The 25,711-nt window shown below is 43.9% G+C and overlaps 1 protein-coding gene across 1 annotated transcript in view; it reads left to right on the forward strand.

Moving 5' to 3' along the window:
• rsrc1 (arginine/serine-rich coiled-coil 1) overlaps positions 1 to 25,711 on the forward strand; it is a 216,914-nt gene that overhangs the window by 95,204 nt on the left and 95,999 nt on the right. The window contains exon 6 of the mRNA XM_046314104.1: positions 10,982 to 11,033. Within this exon, the coding sequence (XP_046170060.1) occupies positions 10,982 to 11,033 (52 nt within the window). The remainder of the gene's footprint in view (positions 1 to 10,981; positions 11,034 to 25,711) is intronic.

Below are 25,711 nucleotides of genomic sequence, written 5' to 3' on the forward strand. Positions count from 1 at the left end.
CCTCTTGCACTGAGATGCAGTGCCTTAGACTGCTGTGCCACTCAAGAAAGATTTTTAAGCCTTGAGGCAATTAAGACAAGGATTGTGTGTGTGTACCATTGAGGATGAAGACAGAAGATTGAAGTGCCTTTCAACGGGGTACGGTGCTAGGCCCACCGGTTGGAGTGTGTCAAGAACTGCAACGCTGCTGAGTTTTTCACACTCAACAGTGTCTTGTGTGTATCAAGAATGGTCCACCACCCAAAGGAAGTCCAGCCAACTTGACACAACTGTGGGTAGCATTGGAGTCAACATGGGCCAGCATCCCTGTGAAACGCTTTCGACACCTTGTAGAGTCCATGCCCCGGCGAATTTAGGCTGTTCTGAGGGCAAACGGGGAGGGGTGCATGTCAATATTAGGAAGGTGTTCCTAATGTTTTGTACACTCTGTGTAGTGTGCTAGTTTGTCTCTCTGTGTGTGCGTGTTCGTTTGTGTGTATTCCGTGATCTCCTTAGTGGTCTGGGTCCTTATTCCCTAATGTAAAAACACTTGTATTATCCTCTCAGACTACTCTCTCTCTCCCCCCACACCGCCGTAAATTGACACTTGTTGTGCTTCTGGTGGACAGCGGGGTCGATAGATAATACCAGCGAGCAGGAAAACATTGTCTGCAGACAGTGTCTGTGGCCTAACCCTCCCTGACCTACCCTGACCCCTCTTACTGGTTTAAAAGCTTTTAAAAGCTTAAAGGGTCAATCTGTGATTGTTACATCCATTTTTTGACTTTTAAATGAATTATATATATCCATTGATTCCATGTAACTTATAATTGCCTCATGAGCTTAGTTCAGTGTTGTTGTTGTTTGAACTGCGGATTTCCCCTTTAAGAATATGATATTGTGTTTGTTGTCTGGCTTAACTTTCTTAGGCCCTAATAGCTTCAGAGACAGTGGACAGGAATAGTCTACTCGTTTCCCGCCTTTGTTTTGACTCTTAATGCCATCTTTGTTGTTTAGTATATAATGTTATACAAGCAGAGGCCTGAGAGCTGATGGGTTTCCTTCAACATATACGATTTAAGTGTACATTTATGTGTTGATGATACACTGAGGCCATGGACAGTATATATTAGAGGTCGACCGATTTAATCGGAATGACCGATTTCAAGTTTTCATAACAATCGGAAATCGTTATTTTTGGCCACCGATTTGGCCAATTTATTAAAAAAAATACACCTTTATTTAACTAGACGAGTCAGTTAAGAACACATTCTTATTTTCAATGACGGCCTAGGAACGGTGGGTTAACTGCCTTGTTCAGGGGCGGAACGACAGATTTTTACCTTAGCTCAGGGATTCAATCTTGCAACCTTACAGTTAACTAGTCCAACACTCTAACCACCTGCCTCTCATTGCACTCCACGAGGAGCCTGCCTGTTACGGGAATGCAGTAAGAAGCCAAGGTAAGTTGCTAGCTAGCATTAAACTTATCTTATAAAAAACAATCAATGAATCAATCAATCATAATCACTAGTTAACTACACATGGTTGATGATATTACTAGTTTATCTAGCGTGTCCTGCGTTGCATATAAGCGATGCGGTGCACATTCGCGAAAAAGGACTGTCGTTGCTCCAACGTGTACCTAACCATAAACATCATCAATGCCTTTCTTAAAATCAATACACAAGTATATATTTTTAAACCTGCATATTTAGTTAATATTGCCCGCTAACATGAATTTATTTTAACTAGGTAAATTGTGTCACTTCTCCTGCAACAGAGTCAGGGTATATGCAGCAGTTTGGGCCGCCTGGCTCGTTGCGAACTTTGTGAAGACCATTTCTATCTGACAAAGACAGCCAACTTCGCCAACCGGGGGATGATTTAACAAAAGAGCATTTGTGAAAAAAGCACAATCGTTGCACGACTATACCTAATCGTAAACATCAATGCATTTCTTAAAATCAATACACAGAAGTATTATTATTTTTTTACCTGCATATTTAGCTAAAAGAAATCCAGGTTAGCAGGCAATATTAACCAGGTAAAAATGTGTCACTTCTCTTGCGTTCATTACACGCAGAGTCAGGGTACATGCAGCAGTTTGGGCCGCCTGGTTCGTTGCAAACTAATTTGCCAGAATTTTACGTAATTATGACATAACATTGAAGGTTGTACAATGTAACAGCAATATTAGACTTAGGGATGCCACCCACTAGATAAAATACGGAACGATTTCACTGAAATAATAAACGTTTTGTTTTCGAAATGATAGTTTCCGGATTCGACCATATTAATGACCAAAGGCTCATATTTCTGTGTGTTATTATGTTATAATTAAGTCTATGATTTGATATTTGTTAGAGCAGTCTGACTGAGCGATGGTAGGCAGCAGCAGGCTCGTAAGCATTCATTCAAACAGCACTTTCGTGCGTTTTGCCAGCAGCTCTTCGCAAAGCTTCAAGCATTGAGCTGTTTATGACTTCAAGCCTATCAACTCCCGAAATTAGGCTGTTGTAACCAATGTGAAATGGCTAGCTAGTTTAGTGGGGTGTGCGGTAATAGCTTTTCAAACGTCACTAGAGACTTGGAGTAGTTGTTCACCTTGCTCTGCAAGGGCCGCGGATTTTGTGGAGCAATGGTTAACGATGCTTCGAGGGTGGCTGTTGTCGATGTGTTCCTGGTTCGAGCCCAGGTAGGGGCGAGGAGAGAGTCGGAAGCTATACTTTTTCACAGGCAATACTAAAGTGCCTATAAGAACATCCAATAGTCAAAGGTATATGAAATACAAACGGTATAGAGAGAAATAGTCCTAAACTACTATATTAACTACAACCTAAAACCTCTTACCTGGGAATATTGAAGACTCATTTTAAAAGGAACCACCAGCTTTCACATGTTCTCATGTTCTGAGCAAGGAACTTAAACGTTAGCTTTTTACATGGCACATATTGCACTTTTACTTTCTTCTCCAACACTTTGTTTTTGCGTTATTTAAACCAAATTGAACATGTTTCATTATTTATTTGAGGCTAAATGGATTTTTATTGATGTATTATATTAAGTTAAAATAAGTGTTCATTCAGTATTGTTGTAATTGTCATTATTACAAATAAATGTAAAAAAAAATATACGATTAGTCGGTATCTGCTTATTTTTGGCCCCACAATAATCGGTATCGGCGTTGAAAAATCATAATCGGTCGACCTCTAGTATATATACAGGTAACTGCATGAGTATATAGGAGTCTCCCGTATGTCAAATTGGGTTGAGATCTGGTGGCTGAGACAGCCAGGTTTACATCGTTTTCATGCTCATCTAACCGTTCACTGACCACTCATGCACCGGGGACATAGCCATGGTAGCTAAAATAATGGTCTGCCCCCTTAGTTAACTCTGGAAGCACCTGCTTTCAATATATTTTGTATCCCTAAGTTACTCAAGTGTTTCCATTATTTTGGCAGTCACCTGTACATACAGTAAAAGAAGTGGAAGAATAATATATTATAATAATATTCACATTTGGATTTTGTTTTTCATGTAAAGTGAGTGAAATGACGCGTGCCAAGATGCATGGGGCGGCATGTAGCCTAGTGGTTAAGCGCGTTGGGCCAGTAACCTAAATTAACCGAAAAGTTGCTGGTTCAAATCCCAAATCTGTTGATTTGTCCTTGAACAAGGCACTTAACCCCACTTGCTCCTGTAAGTCGCTCTGCTAAATGACTAAAATGAAAATGAAAATGTCAATCTGAGTCCCAAATAGCACCCTATGGTCAAAAGTAGTGCACTACATAGGGAATAGGGTGCCAGTTGAGTCTTAACCTGTTTTTTTTTTGGCCGTCTGATCGGTTTGCTAGGAGACTGAAGCTGGAATAATGGCTTAAGTCTCCCACTCAACCCACTGGTACTGGTTGTCTATGGGTGAGAAGAACAGAGATAAATACTGGAGGGATAGAGGGAGAGGTGGGAACAGAGGGGAGGTAGAGAGTGGAAGAGAGAGGGATAGTGATAGAGCAAGGGGTGGTGTAGAAGAAGAGAGAGGGGAGGTGGCAGGGAGGGATGAAAGGATCTTTCACTGTCTTTACACGGTCAGCCAGAGGATCCGCTGAGACAATGGAGAGAAATCCCCACTGCTGTGACCAAGAAGAGGGCCTCACGCCAGACAGACCTGGAGAGAGAGAGCGGGTGAGAGCGAGAGGTGCAAACCTGATGGCACGTGAACCTGATGATGAGTGTGTGTGTAATTGGCTTAGGCTGCCGAGCGGATCAGTGTCCTCTGTGTGTGGAGATAATAGACTAGAGGGAGGCTGGAGGACTGGAGCAGCAGAGAGAGAGAGGGAGAAGAGGCCCCTACCAGGTCTACCAGGTCCTGCATAGATGGACCTCCACCCCTCCTCATTTAGGCCCCTACACCTGGATGAACACACACGCAAGTACACACAGGCGCGTAGATGTGCATACATGAACGAACGCATGGACACACACACACACACCATTCTCCTCCCTGCCCTCACGCCCTGCTCTTCACACTATAGGCTTTATTTAACCTTGAACACACATTTTTATAGTTGAACAAATACATTTTTCTTGTTTAACACACAGTAGCTATCTAAAGTGGTGGTTAGCTGTACCTCGAGCCCTGAAATAACGAAACCCTGAACTAAATCTAAATGACGCGATACATCTACTCCAGGTGTTCACATGACAAGGTTTAATCTATTGAAAGTGTGTTTAATTTGGTGATTATCTGGTGATTGTCTATCTGTGGGGGGTGTTTGTGTTCCCGCCTACATGTTTGTGTGTATGCTCCTGTTTTACGATACTTCTGAGTACCAGCAGTCCTCACTAGAATAGTAAACCAAGGAAAGTGAGGACATTTTTCCGGTCCTCACAAGGAAAACGGCTATTTTAGGTTTGGGGTTAAAGTTAGGGTCAGGTTTTAGGGAAAATAAGATTCTGAATTAGAATCTATTGTTTCTCCCCATAAGGCATAGTAAAATAAACGTGTGTGTGTGTAAGTGAGTGAGGCAGGTTAGATGTGTGCTCTGTAACAGAGAGGATGTGTGTACCGGTGAGAGGCGGGTCACAGCAGGACTGTTCTCCCGGGCTCCTGTCAATCAAACCAGGATCTGATCAGGCTGTCAGATGGCGTCGCCCCCCCATTTGAAACGACAATAACAACAATCAGACCACCATTAAAACGACATGAAAGCCTCTTTTCTCTTTCGCTCTCCCTCTCGCTCTCTCTCTCCCCGTTCTCCTGCTTTTCATCTGCGGGGAGTTGTGAGGAGGAGAAGTGAAACTTTTTCTCTTGTTGGGCGGGCCACGCGCACGCACGAACACACACACACACACACACACACACACACACACACACACACACACACACACACACACACACACACACACACACACACACAGACACACACACACACACACACACACACACACACACACACACACACACACACACACACACACACACACACACACACACACACACACACACACACACACACACACACACACACACTCGCCCCTGCGGCTCTCATGGTGTGATTTTTCACGAAGGAGGGAGAGAGAGACAAACTGGGCTACTCTACCTCTCTTTTTTTCCTCTCTTTCTACTGTTTTTTTTATTGCCGTTTGATTGGCCAGAGTCTAATTGATGGGCCAAGCAATTTCAGATGCAGCGGGCATCGCAGGGACCCAGCTGGAGGTTTGGAAGTTTGGGAGGCGAGCGTTGCCTCTGGGGAGGACAATTAAAGGTTTATTTATTTTTTTATTGTTAATGAATTACGCAGAATGAATCGCGTTCTCTCATTTGTTCTCGCTCATTCTCTCTCTCGTTCGTTGGCTGTCTGTGTGAAATACGGACGCAGAAGAGCCTGTGGTCTGTGCTCTACCTAAGCCAGAGAGAGCATGGTACACACACACACACACACACACACACACACACACACACACACACACACACACACACACACACACACACACACACACACACACACACACACACACACACACACACACACACACACACACACACACACACACACACACACACACACACACGCACACACACACGCGGGCAAGCATCAAAATGAAAGTTGGATCAAGGATCAAAGGTGAAGGCATTGTAGTAGATTGGTTGAATGAGAGAGCAATTGAACAGGTTGTGGCGCAAACAAGCCTTTTTGTGATTGAGCTCATTGATGTCAGATAGGGATGACAGATGTATCACAAATACAGACACAGCTGGGAGGCTCTGGCCTTGTACCTGACGCTGCATATATATCCCTCAGTGTTCAATTAACTATAAAATGCATTTTGTTACAAGGTCATTTTGTTTTAGACAGTCCAACACAAAAAAACTGTCTATTGTATGAAGCTATTGGATTCCATTGGCTGTGTATTAGAATGTTTGCTTGATATGTTTAGTCGGTTTGTGTTGTTTAAAGGCATGTCTGGGCGTGTGCGTCATTTAGGCCTACTTTGTCTTGGTCAGTTAAGCTCTCTCCCTATTGCTCTTTCTTTTTCGTTCTCTCTCTTTCTCTCTCTTTATCTCTCTCTCAATTCATTTTCAATTGTAGGTGCTTTATTGGCATGGGAAACATGATAACATCGCCAAAGCAAGTGAAGGAGATAGTAAACAAAAGTGAAATCAACAATAAAAATGAACAGTAAACAGTACACTCACAAAAGTTCCAAAAAGAATAAACACATTTCAAATGTCATTATGTGCAAATACTACAAAAAAAAAAAAAAAATTAACATACATTTGCGTTGTATTTAAATGGTGTTTGTTCTTTACTGGTTGCCCTTTTCTTGTGGCAACAGGTCACAAATCTAGCTGCTGTAATTGCACACATTGGGAGTTTATCAAAATTGGGTTTGTTTTCAAATTTTTTGTGGATCTGTGTTAGCTGAGGGGAATATGTCTCTCTAATATGGTCATAGATTTGGCAGGAGGTTAGGAAGTGCAGCTCAGTTTCCACCTCATTTTGTGGGCAGTGTGCACATAGCCTGTCTTCTCCAGAGAAACTGGTCTGCCTTTGGCGGCCTTTCTCAATAGCAAGGCTATGCTCACTGAGTCTGTACATTGTCAAAGCTTTCCTTAATTTTGCATCAGTCACAGTGGTCCAGTATTCTGCCACTGTGTACTCTGTGTTTAGGGCCAAATAGCATTCTAGTTTGCTCAGTTTTTTTTGTTAATTCTTCCCAATGTGTCAAGTATTTTTTTTTCTTTTTTTCTCATGATATGGTTGGGTCTAATTGTGTTGCTGTCCTGTGGCCATGTGGGGTCTGTTTGTGAACAGGTTAATCTCTTTGTAGGTGATGGGACGGTTTGGGAATTGCTTCCTTTTAGGTGGTTGTATAATTTAATGGCTCTTTTCTGGATTTGGATAATTAGTGGGTATTGGCCTAATTTTGCTCTGGGTTCATTATTTGGTGTTTTACGTTGTACACAGAGGTTATTTTTTGTAGAATTCTACATGCGGATTCTCAATTTGGTGTTTATCCCATTTTGTTAATTCTTGGTTGGTGAGCAGACCCCAGACTTTACAACCATAAAGGGCGCAATGGGTTCTATAACTGATTCAAGTATTTTGAGCCAGATCCTAATTGGTATGTCAAATTTTATGTTCCTTTTGATGGCAGAGAAGTCCCTTCTTGCCTTGTCTCTCAGCTCGTTCACAACTTTGTGGAAGTTACCTGTGGCGCTGATGTTTAGGTCGAGGTAAGTATAATTTTTTGTGTGCTCTATGGCAACGGTGTCTAGATTAAATCTGTATTCGTGGTCCTGGCAACTGGACCTTTTTTGGAACACGATTCTTTTGTCTTACTGAGATCTACTGTCAGGGCTCAGGTCTGACAGAATCTGTGCAGAAGATCTAGGTGCTGCTGTAGGCCCTCCTTGGTGGGACAGAAGCACCAGATCATCAGAAACAGTAGACATTTGACTTCAGATTCTCGCATGGTAAGGCTGGGTGATGCAGACTGTTCTAGTGCCATCGCCAATTCGTTGATATATATGTTGAAGAGGGTTGGGCTTAAGCTGAATCCCTGTCTCACCCCATGTCTCACCCCATGCTCCTGTACTTACTGTTTGTGTACATGGATTTTATAATGTTGTATGTTTTCCCCCAACACCACTTTCCATCAATTTGTATAGCAGATCCTCATGCCAAATTGAGTCAAAATCAACAAAGCATGAGAAGACTTTGCCTTTGTTTTGGTTTGTTTGTTTGTTTGTCAATTAGGGTGTCTAGGGTGAATATGTGGTCTGTCATACGGTAATTTGGTAAAAAGCCAATTTGACATTTGCTCAGTACATTGTTTTCACTGAGGAAATGTACGAGTCTGCTGTGATAATGATAATGCAAAGGATTTCCCCAAGGTTGCTGTTGACGCATATCCCCGGTCCTTGGTTCCAACTATTGGGGAAGATGCCAGAGCTAAGGATGTTGTTAAATGGTTTAAGTATAGCCAATTGGAAATTGTGGCCTGTATATTTTATAATTTCATTGAGGATACCATCAACACAACAGGCGTTTTTTGGTTGCAGGGTTTGTATTTTGTCCTGTTGTTAAATCAATGTAATCTTTCTCTCTCTCCCTTCCTCTTTCAGCCTCTGTCTCCCCCACTGTTTCTCTTTCTCACTCTCTCTCTACCTCTGTCAGTATCTCTGTTCTCCTGGCCATCGAGTAACTTTGATTGGAACTCAACTGGAATAACTGCCGCGCCGTGCCAAGCCACGCGCTGTCTTGGCACAGGATCCATTTTCATCATTTGACATGTTTATTTAACTGTTATATTAAGCTCTGCATTTGTCACGTCCCTCTTCTTTTCTTCCCCGTGTGTAAATACACATGGTGTTATATGGCAGAAGCCTGGGGGGCAGTGTAAACAAATGCCTTTTTTTTTTTTGAATGACTGTAACTAAGATGATTGAAATGCACCATTATTATCCAGGACAACTTAAGCTCTGTGATGTTTCTGCCGACTGGTTGTTATGCATCACGACAAAGTGTTATTGTAATCACTGTTGTACTGGATGGTGGGGGGGGGTTGTGCTTGTTAGTGTTGTGGATAATTGTTAGTGTTGTGGCAAGGAAACAAAACACGAAGTGGACTTAACTTTTTTAGGAAAACAGCCCTAATGTAGGAAACAAACATTATGTTGTCATCCAGAGTCACATTTATTTATTTTCCAAGCTATAGCACGCAATATTTTATATACAGCAGGTGTTTAAAAGGACCAAAGAGTTTGGTCTGCTTCGTGTTGAAATCTTTGCCATGGAAGAAATATTGCAATACTGGTATCGTCACAGTCCGTGTGGGTGGGTGTAGGGGTGGGCGCGGGCGCCCTTGTGTGTATGTTTGGGCCCTGGGTGTTCTCCTGCCACTCAGTCATCTCTCCCAGGCTGATTGATAATTACAGCTGTCTGACAGTCCCAGTCCTACTGAGTTTGATCCACACTGTCACCTCCACCAACGGGAACAAAACCCTGCACACCGCCACTCTCAAAGACCCACTCGTGAGACTAACCCATGTTTTTAAAAAGGTGGGGAATATCAAGTTTCTTTATATCAAGAGATGGGGTGTGGGGGTGGGGGGGGGGGGGGGGGTTGACGTGTTTGTCATCTAAGACATAGCCGAGTGACACTTTTACATTAAAGGGGGTCATTATATTTTCCCGGCTGCCACGAAAAGTGACGTTTTTTACAAAGTGACAAGTTTACAGTTTGATAAATCAAATTTATGCGAGATGAGGAGAATGCATGGCGGGCTGTCAGCGGTGGGGCCCGCAACTCTCTCGACCGCTAAATGATACTCCCAGGCACCACATTCGAATTCCATCCCATTAGCATTTAATTTCTCCTCTAATCCTACACATCCTGTGTGTGTGTGTGTGTGTGTGTGTGTGTGTGTGTGTGTGTGTGTGTGTGTGTGTGTGTGTGTGTGTGTGTGTGTGTGTGTCTGTGTGTGTCTGTGTGTGTCTGTGTGCGCATGCGTGGCTTGCAGTATAACAAGACCGCACCTTGCTTCCCAGAGAGCAATCTGAAGCAGCGGGCCAGGCTTTATAACACTTTCACCCCGATGACTATCATTCTTCCTTGACAATTAAGACTTCTCAAATCTAATAGCAGAGATATTGGAATTACACCTGGCCCTTTGAGGCATGTCAAAACGCTGCTCGGCCCGCCTCCCGATACAGCTGTCAAAGCAGTAAACACACACACACACACACACACACACACACACACACACACACACACACACACACACACACACACACACACACACACACACACACACACACACACACACACACACACACACACACACACACACACACACACACACACACACACACACACACACACACACACACACACACACACACACCTATGCATACGCAAGCACACACATGCTCCCACATGTATACTCACATGCTCAAATTCACACCCACACACCCACTACAGGACAGAACTATCATGACTCTTTTATATCTCCCACTTAAATGTGCTCTGTTTTTCTTCTCTCGAAAGACTTGTTACTGGCGCTTTTCATCTTTCCTTTCATACCCCTTGAGTGCGTCGCTTTTCAGAGAGAGAAAAGTGCTTTTTATTTGGTGGTGCTGCAGATGCTCTGCCCCCAGTGTGCTGTTCTGTTGACTCTCGTCTGAAACCCACAGTAAACGCTCCTCCGTCAAGTTCCAAGGGCCATAGGGGTGTAATCATTGTACTCCAAATAAGTAATAACCGCAACTGAAAAAAGCTATTTATACATAAGGCTAGTTAAGTGTTAAATGTTCACACCAGAGAATATGTTTCAGACACCGGGGAAAAAAAACACACTAAATATTTTTTTCCCGTATTAATTGAAAAATATATTGGAAAATTATAGTAACGAATAAACACAAAATAAATTATAGCAGTGTTAAAGCTATCCAGTGTGATTCTAAAGGTTTTTTTCTCTTCTCTCTTGCAGACACCTGCAGAACAGGCCAGGGCTCGACTCCAGCTGGTGCTCCAGGCTGCAGGTCAGTGGCTGATCCAAGTACAGTCCTTACACAGGCACCCTATCCTGTATCGAGGAAACACACTTCTGCCCATATAATTACCTCTTCAAATTTACACAGCAATACTTTTGCCCTTTTTGGTAATTTAGCAGACGCTATTAACTCGAGCGACTTACAGTAGTGAGTACATACATTCACACCTTTTCATACTTTCACACTACTTCATACATTCATATTTGGCCCTTGTTTAGGGCCAAATAGCGTTCTAGTTTGCTCTGTTTTTTTTGTAAATTCTTTCCAATGCGTCACTCACTCACTCACTCACTCACTCACTCACTCACTCACTCACTCACTCACTCACTCACTCACTCACTCACTCACTCTAGCCTCCCCAGTCTCCACTACTTCCGGCCCATGTCCTTCCTGTAGGCGAGCGCCTTTCAAACACGCATAAGTCATATTTCATCATCTGAGCTGTGTGTACATTACACTCTTGTGTTTTGAGGAGTCATATTGTGAACCAGATGTGACGGGCTGAAATTGCGCAGAGGGAAACCACTGCGACGTGTTTACAGTCAGGCCTGGCTGTCAGGCCCCATGTTTTTTTATGTGAGGGAGAGAGAGTGTGTGTGTGTGAGTGCAATTAGGTTTGTGTGTGTGTGTGTCTGCGTCACAGGAAACATATGAAAGGCCCCGACAGCCATGCATCATTTCAGAACCACCCACCCCTGTCTGCTGCACAGGCCTGTGAAAGACATCCTAAACATCCAAGTCCCATACAGACAGACACATAGATACATACACACACACACACACAACCTTGTGGAACTTGTGACATCACACTAAATAGGGAGAGGGGGAGATGAGAAAGGGAGGTAGAGAGAGGAGTAGAGGTGAGGAGGGTGTGAGAAAGAGAGGAGGCAGAAAGAAAGATTTAGAGACAGTGCAAGGAAACGAGGGAAAGAGAGGAAGGAAACTGGGAAAGAGAGAGGAAGGAAACTAGGGAAAGAGAGAGGAAGGAAACGAGGGAAAGAGTGAGGAAGGAAACGAGGGAAAGAGTGAGGAAGGAAACGAGGGAAAGAGTGAGGAAGGAAACGAGGGAAAGAGTGAGGAAGGAAACTAGGGAAAGAGGGAGGGAGGAAGGAAACGAAGGAAAGAGGGAAAGAGAGGAAGGAAACGAGGGAAAGAGAGAGAAGGAAACGAGGGGAAAAGAGGGAAGAGAGAGGAAGGAAACGAAGGGAAGAGAGGGAAGAGAAAGAGAAGGCAAGGAAAAGAGTGAAAGAGAGAGCAAGAGGATGTATGCTGGCCAGTCTCCCCAGTCTCTCCATGTTTTCCTAATTTCTGTTGGATATGAGTGGTGCTGCTATGTTGAGTGTCTGGAGTTGAGTAATTTGTGTTTATATGGTACTGTCACTGCTGCTGATCAGAGGCCTGTGGTTACTATGGAGTTAATATGGACACTGACACGGCAACACAACCTGTCTGTCTCCCCCTTATAGTGCACTACTTTTAACCATGTTTTTCAGAAATCCTATTTGGATAATTCCCGGATCTCCTGGTTATTGCATTCTAAATCCAGGAATCTTCCAACTGGTATTTCTGGGAATTTTTAAACACTACGCTGGTGGTGGTAGGCTAGTAAGGCAACTACCACTGAATTAGTTAGCAAATAACTTTGGTGCTTTGTCCCAGACACAGATGAAGACTTGTCTCCCTGTTAAACGCATACTCAATAGATCACCTCCATGAGTCTAGGACCAGGCTCAATCTTTGCCTGGAAAAGTGTCCGCAAGTGTCTTTTTAATGGAGGGCCAGGAATTTAAGGGAAAACTCTGTCTTCTTTATACTATTCTGTGAAATGTACTTACTCTACCTGTAGAATCAACAGTATTTACTTTAATGTCATCATCTTCCCAGCCCCATAACGTTGTCTGGTGAGTGTGTGTGTAGATCATAGGCTGACAGTGAGTGTCACTGGACGTGAACGTTACTCCTGAGTATCAGTGGATAGCAGGCTCCTATCGTCTCCCTGGCCTCGCCTGCATGACTGTGTGCTAATTGTGATGCCTGTCTCTGTCTGGGAGAGAGGCTATAGTCCGTGTGTGCGTCCGTGTGTGAGCTTGTGTGCACATTATTACAGACTCACGACCTCCAGCCCCCCCCCAGGCGATACTAATGTACTCCTAATGCCAGCGGGCCGTCATAAAAGAACCCCGGGTTTAAGTGCAGTTCACCTCTGGGCAGCAGAGCAGATAACAGACGGCCAGATGCGCACACACACAGCGTGTTTAATGCACCCACCGTGTCTCTGGCTTTCCTCTTCTCTCCACAGAACCACATCCGTAATAAGCCTTGTATGACCCAATAGAAAGGAAGCCGGCCGCCTCACTCTTTTAGTCGACATTCTAATGTTGCCATCATTCCTCTGACGCCTCGGCAGATTTGGGCAGGATCTTGGATCTCTCTCTCTTCTCTTTAATTTACTATTTTTTTCTCGATCCTCCCCCCTTTCTCTCTCTTGTCCGTCTAACTGGTGGTTATCCGGTGAGCTGGGCCATGCTTGGCTTTAGGCTGTGCTTCCCTCCATTCCTTCCCAGGCCTTCTCACCAAGGCAGTGGTTGCGTCTCAAACGGCAACCTGTTCTCCTACATAGTGCACGACTTTTGACCAGTAGTGACTTTAGACTTTAGTAGTGCACTATTTGGTGCCATTTGGGACAGACAGTGTCTCTTGAGGTAAGGCCAGTTCTGACACCTGCACTGCCGTTCCACTTCCTCTCAGGTCAGAGAGGGATGACACACAGCTGGACAAGTCTGTCTGTGTGTGTTTGTGGTGGTGGGATTATATATATTTTTTAAATACCTTATTTCCATAAGTATTCAGACCCTTTGCCAAGAGGCTCGAAATTGAGCTCAGGTGCATTTTCATTGTTCATCCTTGAGATGTTTCTACAACTTGATTGGAGTCCACCTGTGGTAAATTCAATTGATTGGAACACACCGGTCTATATAAGGTCCCACAGTTGACAGTGCATGTCACCAAGCCATGAGGTCGAAGGAATTGTCCGTTGAGCTCCGAGACAGGATTGTGTTGAGGCACAGATCTGGGGAAGGGTACCAAAACATTTCTGCAGCATTGAAAGTCCCCCAAAACACAGTGACCTCCATCATTCTTAAATGGAAGGCTCATTGGCCATAACAAAGAGGGAGACAACGCGAGACAACGCGGAGATAAATAAATAACAAAAATATATTTATTAAATAAAGTAACCTGTATACAAATGACAATGGTGTGTGTAGCCAGTAGTGTAAGTGAGTGGATGCATGCATAGATGGTGATAATGAGGGGTGTTGAGAGGTGCCGAAATAAACTAACACAAAGAAGCCTCAAAATGCCACAACAAAAACCGAACAGTGTGTCTGCGTGGAGAGAGCCTCCTCGATGTATGGGGGAAGGTGGATTTATCCTCGGGACACACCCGAGCCCAGGTGTGTCCTATTTAGCTGATGACCCTCACAGCTCCACCCACCGACATCCTAGTACAGAAACCAAGAGCAGAGAAAAAGAATTCGGGCAGACAGTGGGAGGGTCGTGCAGAAGGACAACCATCTCTGCAGCACTCCACCCATCAGGCCTTTATGGTAGAGTGGCCAGATGGAATCCACTCCTCAGTAAAAGGCACATGACAGCCTGCTTGGAGTTTGACTAAAGTCTCTCTGACCATGAGAAACAAGATTCGCTGGTCTGATGAAACCAAGATTGAACTCTTTGGCCTGAATGCCAAGCATTACGTCTGGAGGAAACCTGACACCATCCTTAAGGTGAAGCATGGTGGTGGCAGCATCATGCTTTGGGGATGTTTTTAGGCAGCAGGGACTGGGAGACTAGTCAGGATCGAGGCAAAGATGAACGGAGCAAAGTACAGAGTTCATTAATGAAAATCTGCTCCAGAGCGCCCAGGACCTCAGACTGGGGTGAAGTTTGACCTTCCAACAGGACAACGACCCGAAGCACACAGCCAAGACAACACAGGAGTGGCTTCAGGACAAGTCTCTGAATGTTCTTGAGTCGCCCAGCCAGAGCCCGGACTGAAACCTGATCGAACATCTCTGGAGGGACCTGAAAATAGCTGTCCAGCGACGCTCCCCATCCAACCTGACAGAGCTTGAGAGGATCTGCAGAGATGAATGGGAGAAACTCCCCAAATACAGGTGTGCCAAGCTCATAGCGTCATACCCAAGAAGACTCAAGGCTGTATTCGCTACCAAAGGTGATTCAACAAACTACTGAGTAAAGGGTCTGAATTATATAAATGTGATATTTCAGTTTTTTATTTTTGTCATTATGGGATATTGTGTATAGATTGATGAGAGAGAAACATTAATTTAATCCATTTTAAAATAAGGCTGTAATGTAACAAAATGTGGATACTTTCCGAATGCATAAATCCTTATGCAGTATTCATACCCCTTCACATTTTCCACATTTTGTAGAATGGGGTGCCAGGTGGGACACACATATATTATGAGGGCTGAGGTAAGGATGGATCCTACTATTTAGGTGTGGTCTGGTGAATTTGGGGTACACACACACACACACACACACACACACACACACACACACACACACACACACACACACACACACACACACACACACACACACACACACACACACACACACACACACACACACACACACACACACACACACACACACACACACACACACACACACAGACTATTCTAGGGTCCATCTGCACTGCAGGCCCTGACTGATCACCAGAAGCTAGGCCTTGTAATTATAATGTCAGTGTAATGGGCATGGCCTGTCCTCACCCATTCCATTAGCTCAGTGTTTACACTGTGTGTGCATGCGAGCCATTCACGTGTTTGTACTTGCGTGCGTGCATTTGTCAGTGTGTGTGTTTATGAATTTGTCATTACATCAGGAGCATCTGTTGTCTCTACTCCATTCACCCTTTTAGCCGCTGAGTGGATACTCTAATTGATAGGGAAGCACATGCAGGATGATGACAGAGTCCAAAAATGAACCATCTCCCGTTCTCACCCTCTCATTCTTCTGTATATGCCATCTCTCTCATTGTCTTTCTCTCAACTTGTTTCTCTCACTCTGTTTCCTCCCATCTCTCTCTTTCTCCCTCCCTCCCTCTCCTTTTCTCTCTCTACCTCCCCTTTTCTCGCTCTCCCTCCATCGCTCACTCTCTGTCTTTGTTCCAGTGAGTATGGTAGAGCAGATGTTGGAGGTTTGTGAATGTTAATGTCCTGACGTTGTCGCCTGCCCACGGTCACATAAGCCCCTGCTCTCTCCTCCTTTCCTCCTCTCCTCTCTGAGCGGCCGCCAGTCTTTCGCTCTCTCTCTCTCTCTCTCTCGCTCTCCCTCCTGCCTCCCCAGAGATCCTTAAAGCCTCCCGCTCACTCTCCCTCCCCCCATCCTCCCCTCTGCGCCTCTCTTTGTCACTCGATGGACTCCAGGACTCTCTCTAGTCAGTAGAAAGCAGATCATCCCCTGGCTAAAGCCTCTCAGGCCTTTGTAGAGCGGGTACTCTGTGGGCTCTGTGGGCCTGTAATGAGCGCTCTCGGCTGGGCCGCTGGCCCGCTTAATGCTCACTGAGGCCTGGGGGGTGGTAAGGGAGGGCCAGGAGGTGGGTAGTAGGGGGGCAACACTGGCCCCCTATGAAAGAGCTGGAAAGATATGTTTATGGGTCACTTCCTGCCTGGCCTGAGCATTGAGCTGGGGGGGGCTTCATCCACACCCCTTGTTTTTTCGGCTATTCCTCTCTCAATCACGCACACACACACTCACTAATCTAATCGATTCAAGATTCAGAGGATTTATTTTTTCCCAAAAACAATGTGTGTGTGTGTGTGCGATAGTCGCGTTATGTGTGTTTTTGTACACGTGCAAGTATGTTTGTGTGTCTGTAGTGCCAGGTTCCCACATATGCCTTGTGTAGCGTGATATTTCTCCCTGTCTGTGTCTTTGCCCACTAATCCCCAGTGTCAACATTAGGCCTTTAGATGGCCTTCTGTTGCTCACTCCCCTCAGACACATGTGCCTCTATTCTACTCTCCACCCTCCACCCAGAGTGGCTGTCAATACTCCTTCTGAAAGACACACCAATACACACATGCACGTGAACACACATATGGGTCTTTCGGTAAATAATGTGGCCAATGTGTGACATCGGGATAAACATTTCAAAAGAGTTTGAAACAAAATTAATTAAGGATTTTCATGCAGTTCCACATGTGTACTTAGAGGAATAAAAGTGAATATATGCAAATAACTTCACCTATATTTAAACTGCATAGAACTATACGTCCTTTAAGCAGGGTTCATACAGACATTGGCATGTCAAATTCAATGAATTTCGGGGACTTTTTCAAGCACTTTATTGTAGTTGTCAAGGACCTCAATGTCCTAAAATTGTACAATTTATGTAATTGTACGTATAGGGCCTAATATAGAACCCTCCCCAAAAAATACATGCAGAAAAGTCCAAGAAAGTTGTCCAATTACCACTTTAAAAATAATGTTTTTTTAAGGCCTTGCCAATGCATTGATAATCAAATTAGCATTGCATTCTAAAATATGTGAGAATAATATGGACATTGCCTAAATAGATTGGATGCATGCATGGCCATTTTCTGACGCTTATGTGGCCGACACAGGCACACATAATAAAGCCATGAGTAGCGGTGACAATAATCTCACCATTTGAATCTCACCATCAATGTTTTTAGAATGAGAAAGTGACCAAAAAAACAGGTACCTTTTTTAATGTTAGGATTTGTATGGGAAGTCAAGTTGTAGCCAACATTCGATGTTGTCTTCCTCATAATAACCACACGTGGTTTTACCGCAAAACAGTATCGCAACACCCTTCAATTGAAATGGTAGGAAACAAACATAAGTGGCCATCTCTCACAAAAACATATAAAAAATCTTATCCCAGATGATTATAAGGAAGCAGGAGAACTTGTAAATTGGCAACAATTATTACAAGGACTTTTCAAGCACCAAATTGAGAAAATGTCTGATTTTCAGGGTAGGCCTATTCCAATACTTGAATTTCTGAGCTCCAAATTCAAGTAGGCTACTTCGAGCCAAATTGCAGGTGTACCATGGAAACCAAAATGTATTTGTCATATTGTGAATAAGCACACTAGGCTATGCACTGTAATTTGGTGTCCTAGGAATAGCGTTGGGTGTTGTACAATAGTTTATCCTACCCAATTGTGCACAATAGACTTGGTGTCCATTCCGAGGCATGAAAACATGAACACATTACTTTGACGCTTTCCCTGTTAAATCCAATGAGACCCTGCTGTAAATTTAATTTAATTTATTTGACCTTTATTTAACTAAGCAAGTCATTTAAGAACAAATATTTATATTCAATGACGGCCTAGGAACAGTGGGTTAACTGCCTGTTCAGGGGCAGAACGACAGATTTGTACCTTATCAGCTCAGGGGTTTGAACTTGCAACCTTCCGGTTACTAGTCCAACGCTAACCACTAGGCTACCCTTCCGCCCCAAGCGGAGAACATCATATGATGATCAACATCAATTGGCTAGGGATATTAGATCCAACGTGGATCCAGGCACAACTGTCTTCAACAGCGTAACGAATGAGACACCAACATATTCTGGAAATTCCTCACTAACACCTTTTTTTCCAGCACTCGGGGGGTCCTCGCAGCTGTTCATCACTTGACTGTAATTCGGAAAATTCCTTCCTGGATCAGATGATGATGTGTGAAAATATCAACCGTAAATAACTGGACACAAGTATGATGCAAAATGATTGAAGAACCACGTTAATGACCGTATCAATTTCAGTTTTAAGTATCAAGATACGGTGACTTTACACAGCATTTCTGAGATCTCTATAAAATAAAACTGTCTGACAGCTAGATCCAGCATTCGTAGTGTTCAATTGAATATATGATAGGACAACTTACACTGCCAGGAAAGTAATGTTTTATGTCACTTGATTTTGGACAATCTGTCAAGACACCAACCATGATAAAGTTGTGAATTTTATTGACTAGATATGAGCCCCCTTATATCTTAATGTAATGACATGAAAAAAATACTTATCAACAGCTTTAACAAGTTGTCCGGCATAGGAAATCCTCACTGTACCCTAGGTTATAGAAAGAACCATATGTATACGTGTACACAAACACACATACGCACATGGCGTACACATGCGGGTACATCATACACAGGTGCGCATGTACAGGCACGCGCACAGGCAAACACTCAAGTAATATCTCCCTCTCACTCTTAAGACATGCGCATAGACACATGCACACCAACACATCCATGTGCACTTCTACACTTGGTTCTCCCTGATCTATCAGCTCCTCTATTGCATTAAGGCTTGTGTCCTAAATGGCAACCTACTCACATAGTGCACTACTTTTGACCAGAGCTCTGTGTGTGCCATTTGGGACGCAGTTATCAGCTTCCACTCAAATAAACCTCTGCTCGCTAGTCCCTCCTTAGCCCCTCATCAATAGGACGTGTTTGCAGAACACCCAGTGGGGTTAAAGGTCATCAAAACCTTTTTTTCTCTATTGGAACCATTGATGACAGAGAAAACAAACACTCCTTAAGATCTCTTCAGAGGAGAGTGGTGAACTTGGCAGCGGCCATACCTCACTGCTAGTGGTATAGCTAGCTATAGTTGGAACACTAACATGGTCTTTCACTGGGTGTGTGTGCGTGCGTGCGTGCGTGCTAAGCAGACAGGTCTTTAAATGGGAAAGTTGGGAGTCCCCTACTTCCCTTTGGTGATTTGCGATTGAAAACAAAATAGGTGGCGAAGCAGTAGCAAGACACACACACACACACAGGGCTATATAGAGAGCAAGGTCGAGGCTTAGGGGCATGTGATTTGACTAATTCTTACACAGTAAATGGGAGCATTAGGGGTCTCGGGCCCCTCCAGGGGTCCTGTGGCCCGCTAGCAGGGCCCGAACAGATGTGGGCTGAACAGACCACATACATTGAGGGGTGTCACCTCACCCCCTTCTAGAACTAATGGGCTAATTCGGCACGTTTAGGCAACTGCCGCCCTTTGTTGAGGAGCAGGGTGAAGGCGAGAGAGGGCTGAAGGGAGTGGTAAACTAAGATGCTAAGACACCACTAGGACAGAGCATCTCTCTCTGTTCTCTTCCTTTTTAATTTAACTCCCTTTATATCCATCTCCCTTCTCCACAAACAATACCAGTCGAAATTTTGGACACCTACAAATTTTTCTTTATTTGTATTTATTTCTTCATTGTAGAATAATAGTGAAGACATCAAAACTATCAAATAACACATGGAATCATGTAGTAAGCAAAAAAGTGTTAAACTAATAAAAATATATTTTATATTTGAGATTCTTCAAAGTAGCCACCCTTTTGCCTTGATGACAGCTTTGCACACCCTTGGCATTCTCTCAACCTGCTTCATGAGGAATGCTTTTCCAACAGTCTTGAAGGAGTTCCCACATATGCTGAGCACCCGTTGACTGCTTTTTCTTCACTCTACGGTCCAACTCATCCCAAACCATCTCAATTGGGTTGAGGTTAGGTGATTGTGGAGGCCAGGTCATCTGATGCAGCACTCCATCCCTCTCCTTTTTGGTCAAATAGCCCTTACACAGCCTGGAGGTGTATTTTGGGTCATTGTCTTGTTGAAAAACAAATGTTAGTCCCATTAAGCGCAAATCAGATGGGATGGCATATCGCTGAAGAATGCTTATAGCCATGCTGGTTAAATTGAATTCCTTGAATTCTAAATAAATCATTGACCCCAGCAAAGCACCATCAAAGTGTCCCCAGTAAAGCACCATCACTCCACCTCCTCCGTGCTTCACAGTGGGAATCACATGCAGAGACCATCCGTTCACCTACTCTGCGTCTCACAAGGACAATTTTTGGTTGGAACCAAAAATCTCAAATTTTGACTCATCAGGCGAAAGGAATGATTTCCACCAGTCTAATGTCCATAGCTCATGTTTCTTCACCCAAGCAAGTCTCTTCTTATTATTGGTGTTCTTTAGTAGTGGTTTCTTTGCAGCAATTCGACCATGAAGGCCTGATTTACTCAGTTTCCTCTGAACAGTTGATGTTGAGATGTGTTTGTTACTTGAACTCTGTGAAGCATTTATTTGGGCTGCAATCTGAGGTGCAGTTTATCTCTAGTGAACTTATCCTCTGCAGCAGAGGTAACTCTGGTTCTTCCTTTCCTGTGGCGGTCCTCATGAGAGCCAGTTTAATCATACCGCGTGATGGTTTTTGCGACTGCTTTTGACACTTTAAAAATTATTGAAATTTTCTGTTATGACTGACCTTCATGTGTTAAAGTAATGATGGACTGTTGTTTTTCTTTGCTTATTTGAGCTGTTCTTGCCATAATATGCACTTGGTCTTTTACCAAATAGGGCTGTCTTCTGTATTCCACCTATACCTTGTCACAACACAACTGATTAGCTCAAACACATTACGAATGAATGAAATTCCACAAATGAACTTTTAACAAAGCACACCTGTTAATTGAAATGCATTCCAGGTGACTACCTCATGAAGCTGGTTGAGAGAATGCTATGAGTGTGCAAAGCTGTCATCAAGGCAAAGGAAGGCTACTTTGAAGGATCTCAAATATAAAATATATTTTATTTCATAGTTCTACAATGTAGAAAATAAAGAAAAATCCTTGAATGTGTCCAAACTTTTGACTGGTACTGTACATACGCACGCACGTCCACACACACGCACACGCACATGCACACCGAACATACACACACTCACACTTTCCTTTCCTTTTTTTGCTTGTCAGTACATTTTCTATCTTCACCATGTCCCTATATCACAATCATACAATTCCATCCCCTTCTCTCTGTCACACTGTATAGATGAAGCTGTGTGATTATTAGCTGCACTCTGGACATGGTTGTCACAAACTTCAGACAGTAGTTACCTCACTCTCACAAGGTCTGTGTCCCAAAAAGGCACCCTTTTGCCTACAGTATGTCGTTCACTACATTGATCAGGGCCTGGTACCTTTTTGCACTACACAGGAAGGGGGGTGCCATTTGGAACGCAACCCAGGGATTTCCCTTGAAGATATGTCCCCCTCCTACCTTCCAAATGCAGGAGAAGCCCATTGTAATAACTGTAACTATGTCATCATATGTTTGTACTAGCAGGATTATTATCGGGAGAGCAATTGATCTGAGGTGTGGGGTTTGAACAGTTTGGGGGGTTTCCCCTTACATGATGCTCCATATCTGAACTCCACACTGTACCTGAACAGTCACGAGGTGAAAAATAAATTATGATTATTGTGGCAAATAAACCATATTGTGGCAAAAATCCAACAACTTTGAATTGGAGCTGTTTGAGTTTTGAGAAGACCAGTTACACACATTCAAAATATTGTCATAATCAGTCATTGAGTGAACTGACACGAGATCTGAAAAACAGATTCTGATTATTATACAGGTTTGTAAAATTAACTTTTCGATAGGGTGTCCTGTCATAGTTTTGTGAAGAGCATTCAGAATATTCAGAATATTTTCATAATCAGTTTGAGTATTTTCCCACGGAGAGAGGACATACAGTCATGTTTCAACCCAAAGCCATTGAATAAAGAAGTTCCAATGTTTAGTTGCTAAATCACACAGGATAGTTCCCTTTTAAATATCTAGCAAGCGATTTGATTCAATGCTCTTTTTTCCAGTTTCCTTAAACCAGTAATTTCGCTTCATTCCCCTCTGTGACAACAACCCAAGCTACATTGTTTTTCTGCCACCACATTTGTCCCAACATCGCAAAAAAAAGCCCCTTGACGTCGGAATTCCTCCTCTCCCGTCAGTTAAAGGCTGGTTCTGTGATTATTTGAAAGGATAATAGAGGAGTGACAGTCTGTAATTTGTGGCCTGTAACCATTGATCAGACTGGATTTATGTGCCATTACCTCACTGTTCCAGTCAACAGTCGTAATTATGCCCTTCAAAGGGGAAGTGCTCAGCCCGCCGCGCAGCCCCACCAAATACCTGAATAAGCTTTTATCAAAGAGGCTGAGGCCCCCCCCCAGACGCACTTAACCGAATTAGACTGATTGAGATTGACACTGTGGCACATTGACTGATACCCATATGGAGGGATGGGTGGGTGGATAAAGGGATGGATGGGTGGAGGGATAGCGGAATAGAAGGATAGAGGGATAGGATTCCGTAATAGAGTAATACGGGAGGGAGGACTGGGAATGTAGCTGGTTTTCTTCTCCTGTTGTGGAATGACAAATCAAATTTTATTTGTCACATGCACCGAATACAACAGGTGTAGGTAGACCTTACCGTGAAGTGGTTACTTAATTGTTCAGCAGTCTTATGGCTTGGGGGTTGAAGCTGTTAAGGAGTCATTTGGACCTAGACTCCGGTACTGCTTGCAGTGTGGTAGCAGAGAGAACGGTCTATGACTTGGGTGACTGGAGTCTTTGACAATTTTTTGGACCTTCCTCTGACACCACCTAACATATAGGTCCTGGATGGCAGGAAGCTTGGCCCCAGTGATGTACTGGGCCATATACACTACCCTCTGTAGCGCCTTACTGTTGTATGCCGTGCAGTTGCCATACCAGGTGGTGATGTAACCCATCAGGATGCTCTCGATGGTGCAGCTGTAGAACATTTGGAGGATCTGGGGAGCCATGCCAAGTATTTTCTCCTGTGCGGGAAACGTTGTTGCCGTACCCTCTTCACGACTGTCTTGGTGTGTTTGGACCATGATAGTTTGTTGGTGATGTGGACACCAAGGAACTTAACTCTCAATCCGCTCCACTCCAGCCCCGTTGGTGTGAATGGGGGCATGTTCACCCCTCCTTTTTGTGTAGTCCACGATCATCTCCTTTGTCTTGCTTACCTTGAATGAGAGGTTGTTGTCCTGGCACCTCACTGCCAGGTCTCTGACATCCTTTGCTATAAGTTGTCAAATCAAATCAAAGTTTATTTGTCACAACAGGTGTAAACCTTATAGTGAAATGCTTACTTATTGGCTCTAACCAATGGTGCGGAAAAAAAGTTGTGTGTGTGTGTAGGTAAATAAAGAAATAAAACAACAGTAAAAAGACATTTGAAAAAAGAGTCGCAAGGCTATATACAGACACATGTTAGTCAGGCTTATTGAGGTAGTATGTACATGTAGGTATTGTTAAAGTGACTATACATATATGATGAACACTAGCAGAAGTGTAAAAAGAGGGGTTGGCGGGTGGTGGGACACAATGCAGATAGCCCGGTTAGCCAATGTTAGCCGATGTACATGAATGTATAGTTAAAGTGAGGATGCATATAATACAAACAAAGTAGCAGCAGCGTAAAAGAGGGGTTGGGGGGGGGTCACACAATGCAAATAGTCCGGGTAACCATTTGGTTACCTGTTCAGGAGTCTTATGGCTTGGGGGTAAAACTGTTGAGAAGCCTTTTTGTCCTAGACTTGGCACTCTGGTACTGCTTGCCATGCGGTAGTAGAGAGAACAGTCTATGACTGGGGTGGCTGGGGTCTTTGACCATTTTTAGGGCAGCTTTGCAGAGCAATTGCTGTACCAGGCAGTGATGCAACCGGTCAGAATGCTCTCGATGTTGCAGCTGTAGAACCTTTTGAGGATCTCAGGACCCATGCCAAAACTTTTTAGTTTCCTGAGGGGGAATAAGCTTTGTCGTGCCCTCTTCACAACTGTCTTGGTGTGTTTGGACCAATCTAGTTTGTTGTTGATGTGGACACGAAGACATTTGAAGCTCTCAACCTGCTCCACTACAGCCCCGTCGATGAGAATAGGGACGTGCTTGGTGCTCCTTCTCCTGTAGTCCACAATAATCTCCTTAGTCTTAGTTGAGCGATAGGTTGTTATTCTGGCACCACCCGGCCAGGTCTCTGACCTCCTCCCTATAGGCTGTCTCGTCGTTGTAGGTGATCAGGCCTACCACTGTTGTGTCGTCAGCAAACTTAATGATGGTGTTGGAGTCGTGCCTGGCAATGCAGTCGTGGGTGAACAGGCAGTACAGGAGGGGACTGAGCACGCACCCCTGGGGAGCTCCAGTGTTGAGGATCAGCGTGGCAGATGTGTTGCTACCTACCCTCACCACCTGGGGGCGGCCTGTCAAGAAGTCCAGGATCCAGTTGCAGAGGGAGGTGTTTAGTCCCATGATCCTTAGCTTGGTGATGAGCTTCTTGCCACTCTTCCATAAAGGCCAGATTTGTGCAATATACGACTGATTGTTGTCCTATGGACAGAGTCTCCCACCTCAGCTGTAGATCTCTTCAGTTCATCCAGAGTGATTATGGGCCTCTTGGCTGCATCTCTGATCAGTCTTCTCTTTGTATGAGCTGAAAGTTTAGAGGGACGGCCACGTCTTGGTAGATTTGCAGTGGTCTGATACTCCTTCCATTTCAATTTTATCGCTTGCACAGTGCTACGTGGGATGTTTAAAGCTTGGGAAATCTTTTTGTATCCAAATCCGGCTTTAAACTTTTTCACAACAGTATCTTGGACCTGCCTGATGTGGTCCTTGTTCTTCATGATGCTCTCTGCGCTTTTAACGGACCTCTAAGACTATCACAGTGCAGGTGCATTTATACGGAGACTTGATTACACACAGGTGGATTGTATTTAT

The sequence above is a fragment of the Oncorhynchus gorbuscha genome, linkage group LG19, assembly GCF_021184085.1.
Source record: "Oncorhynchus gorbuscha isolate QuinsamMale2020 ecotype Even-year linkage group LG19, OgorEven_v1.0, whole genome shotgun sequence".
Taxonomy (NCBI): domain Eukaryota; kingdom Metazoa; phylum Chordata; class Actinopteri; order Salmoniformes; family Salmonidae; genus Oncorhynchus; species Oncorhynchus gorbuscha.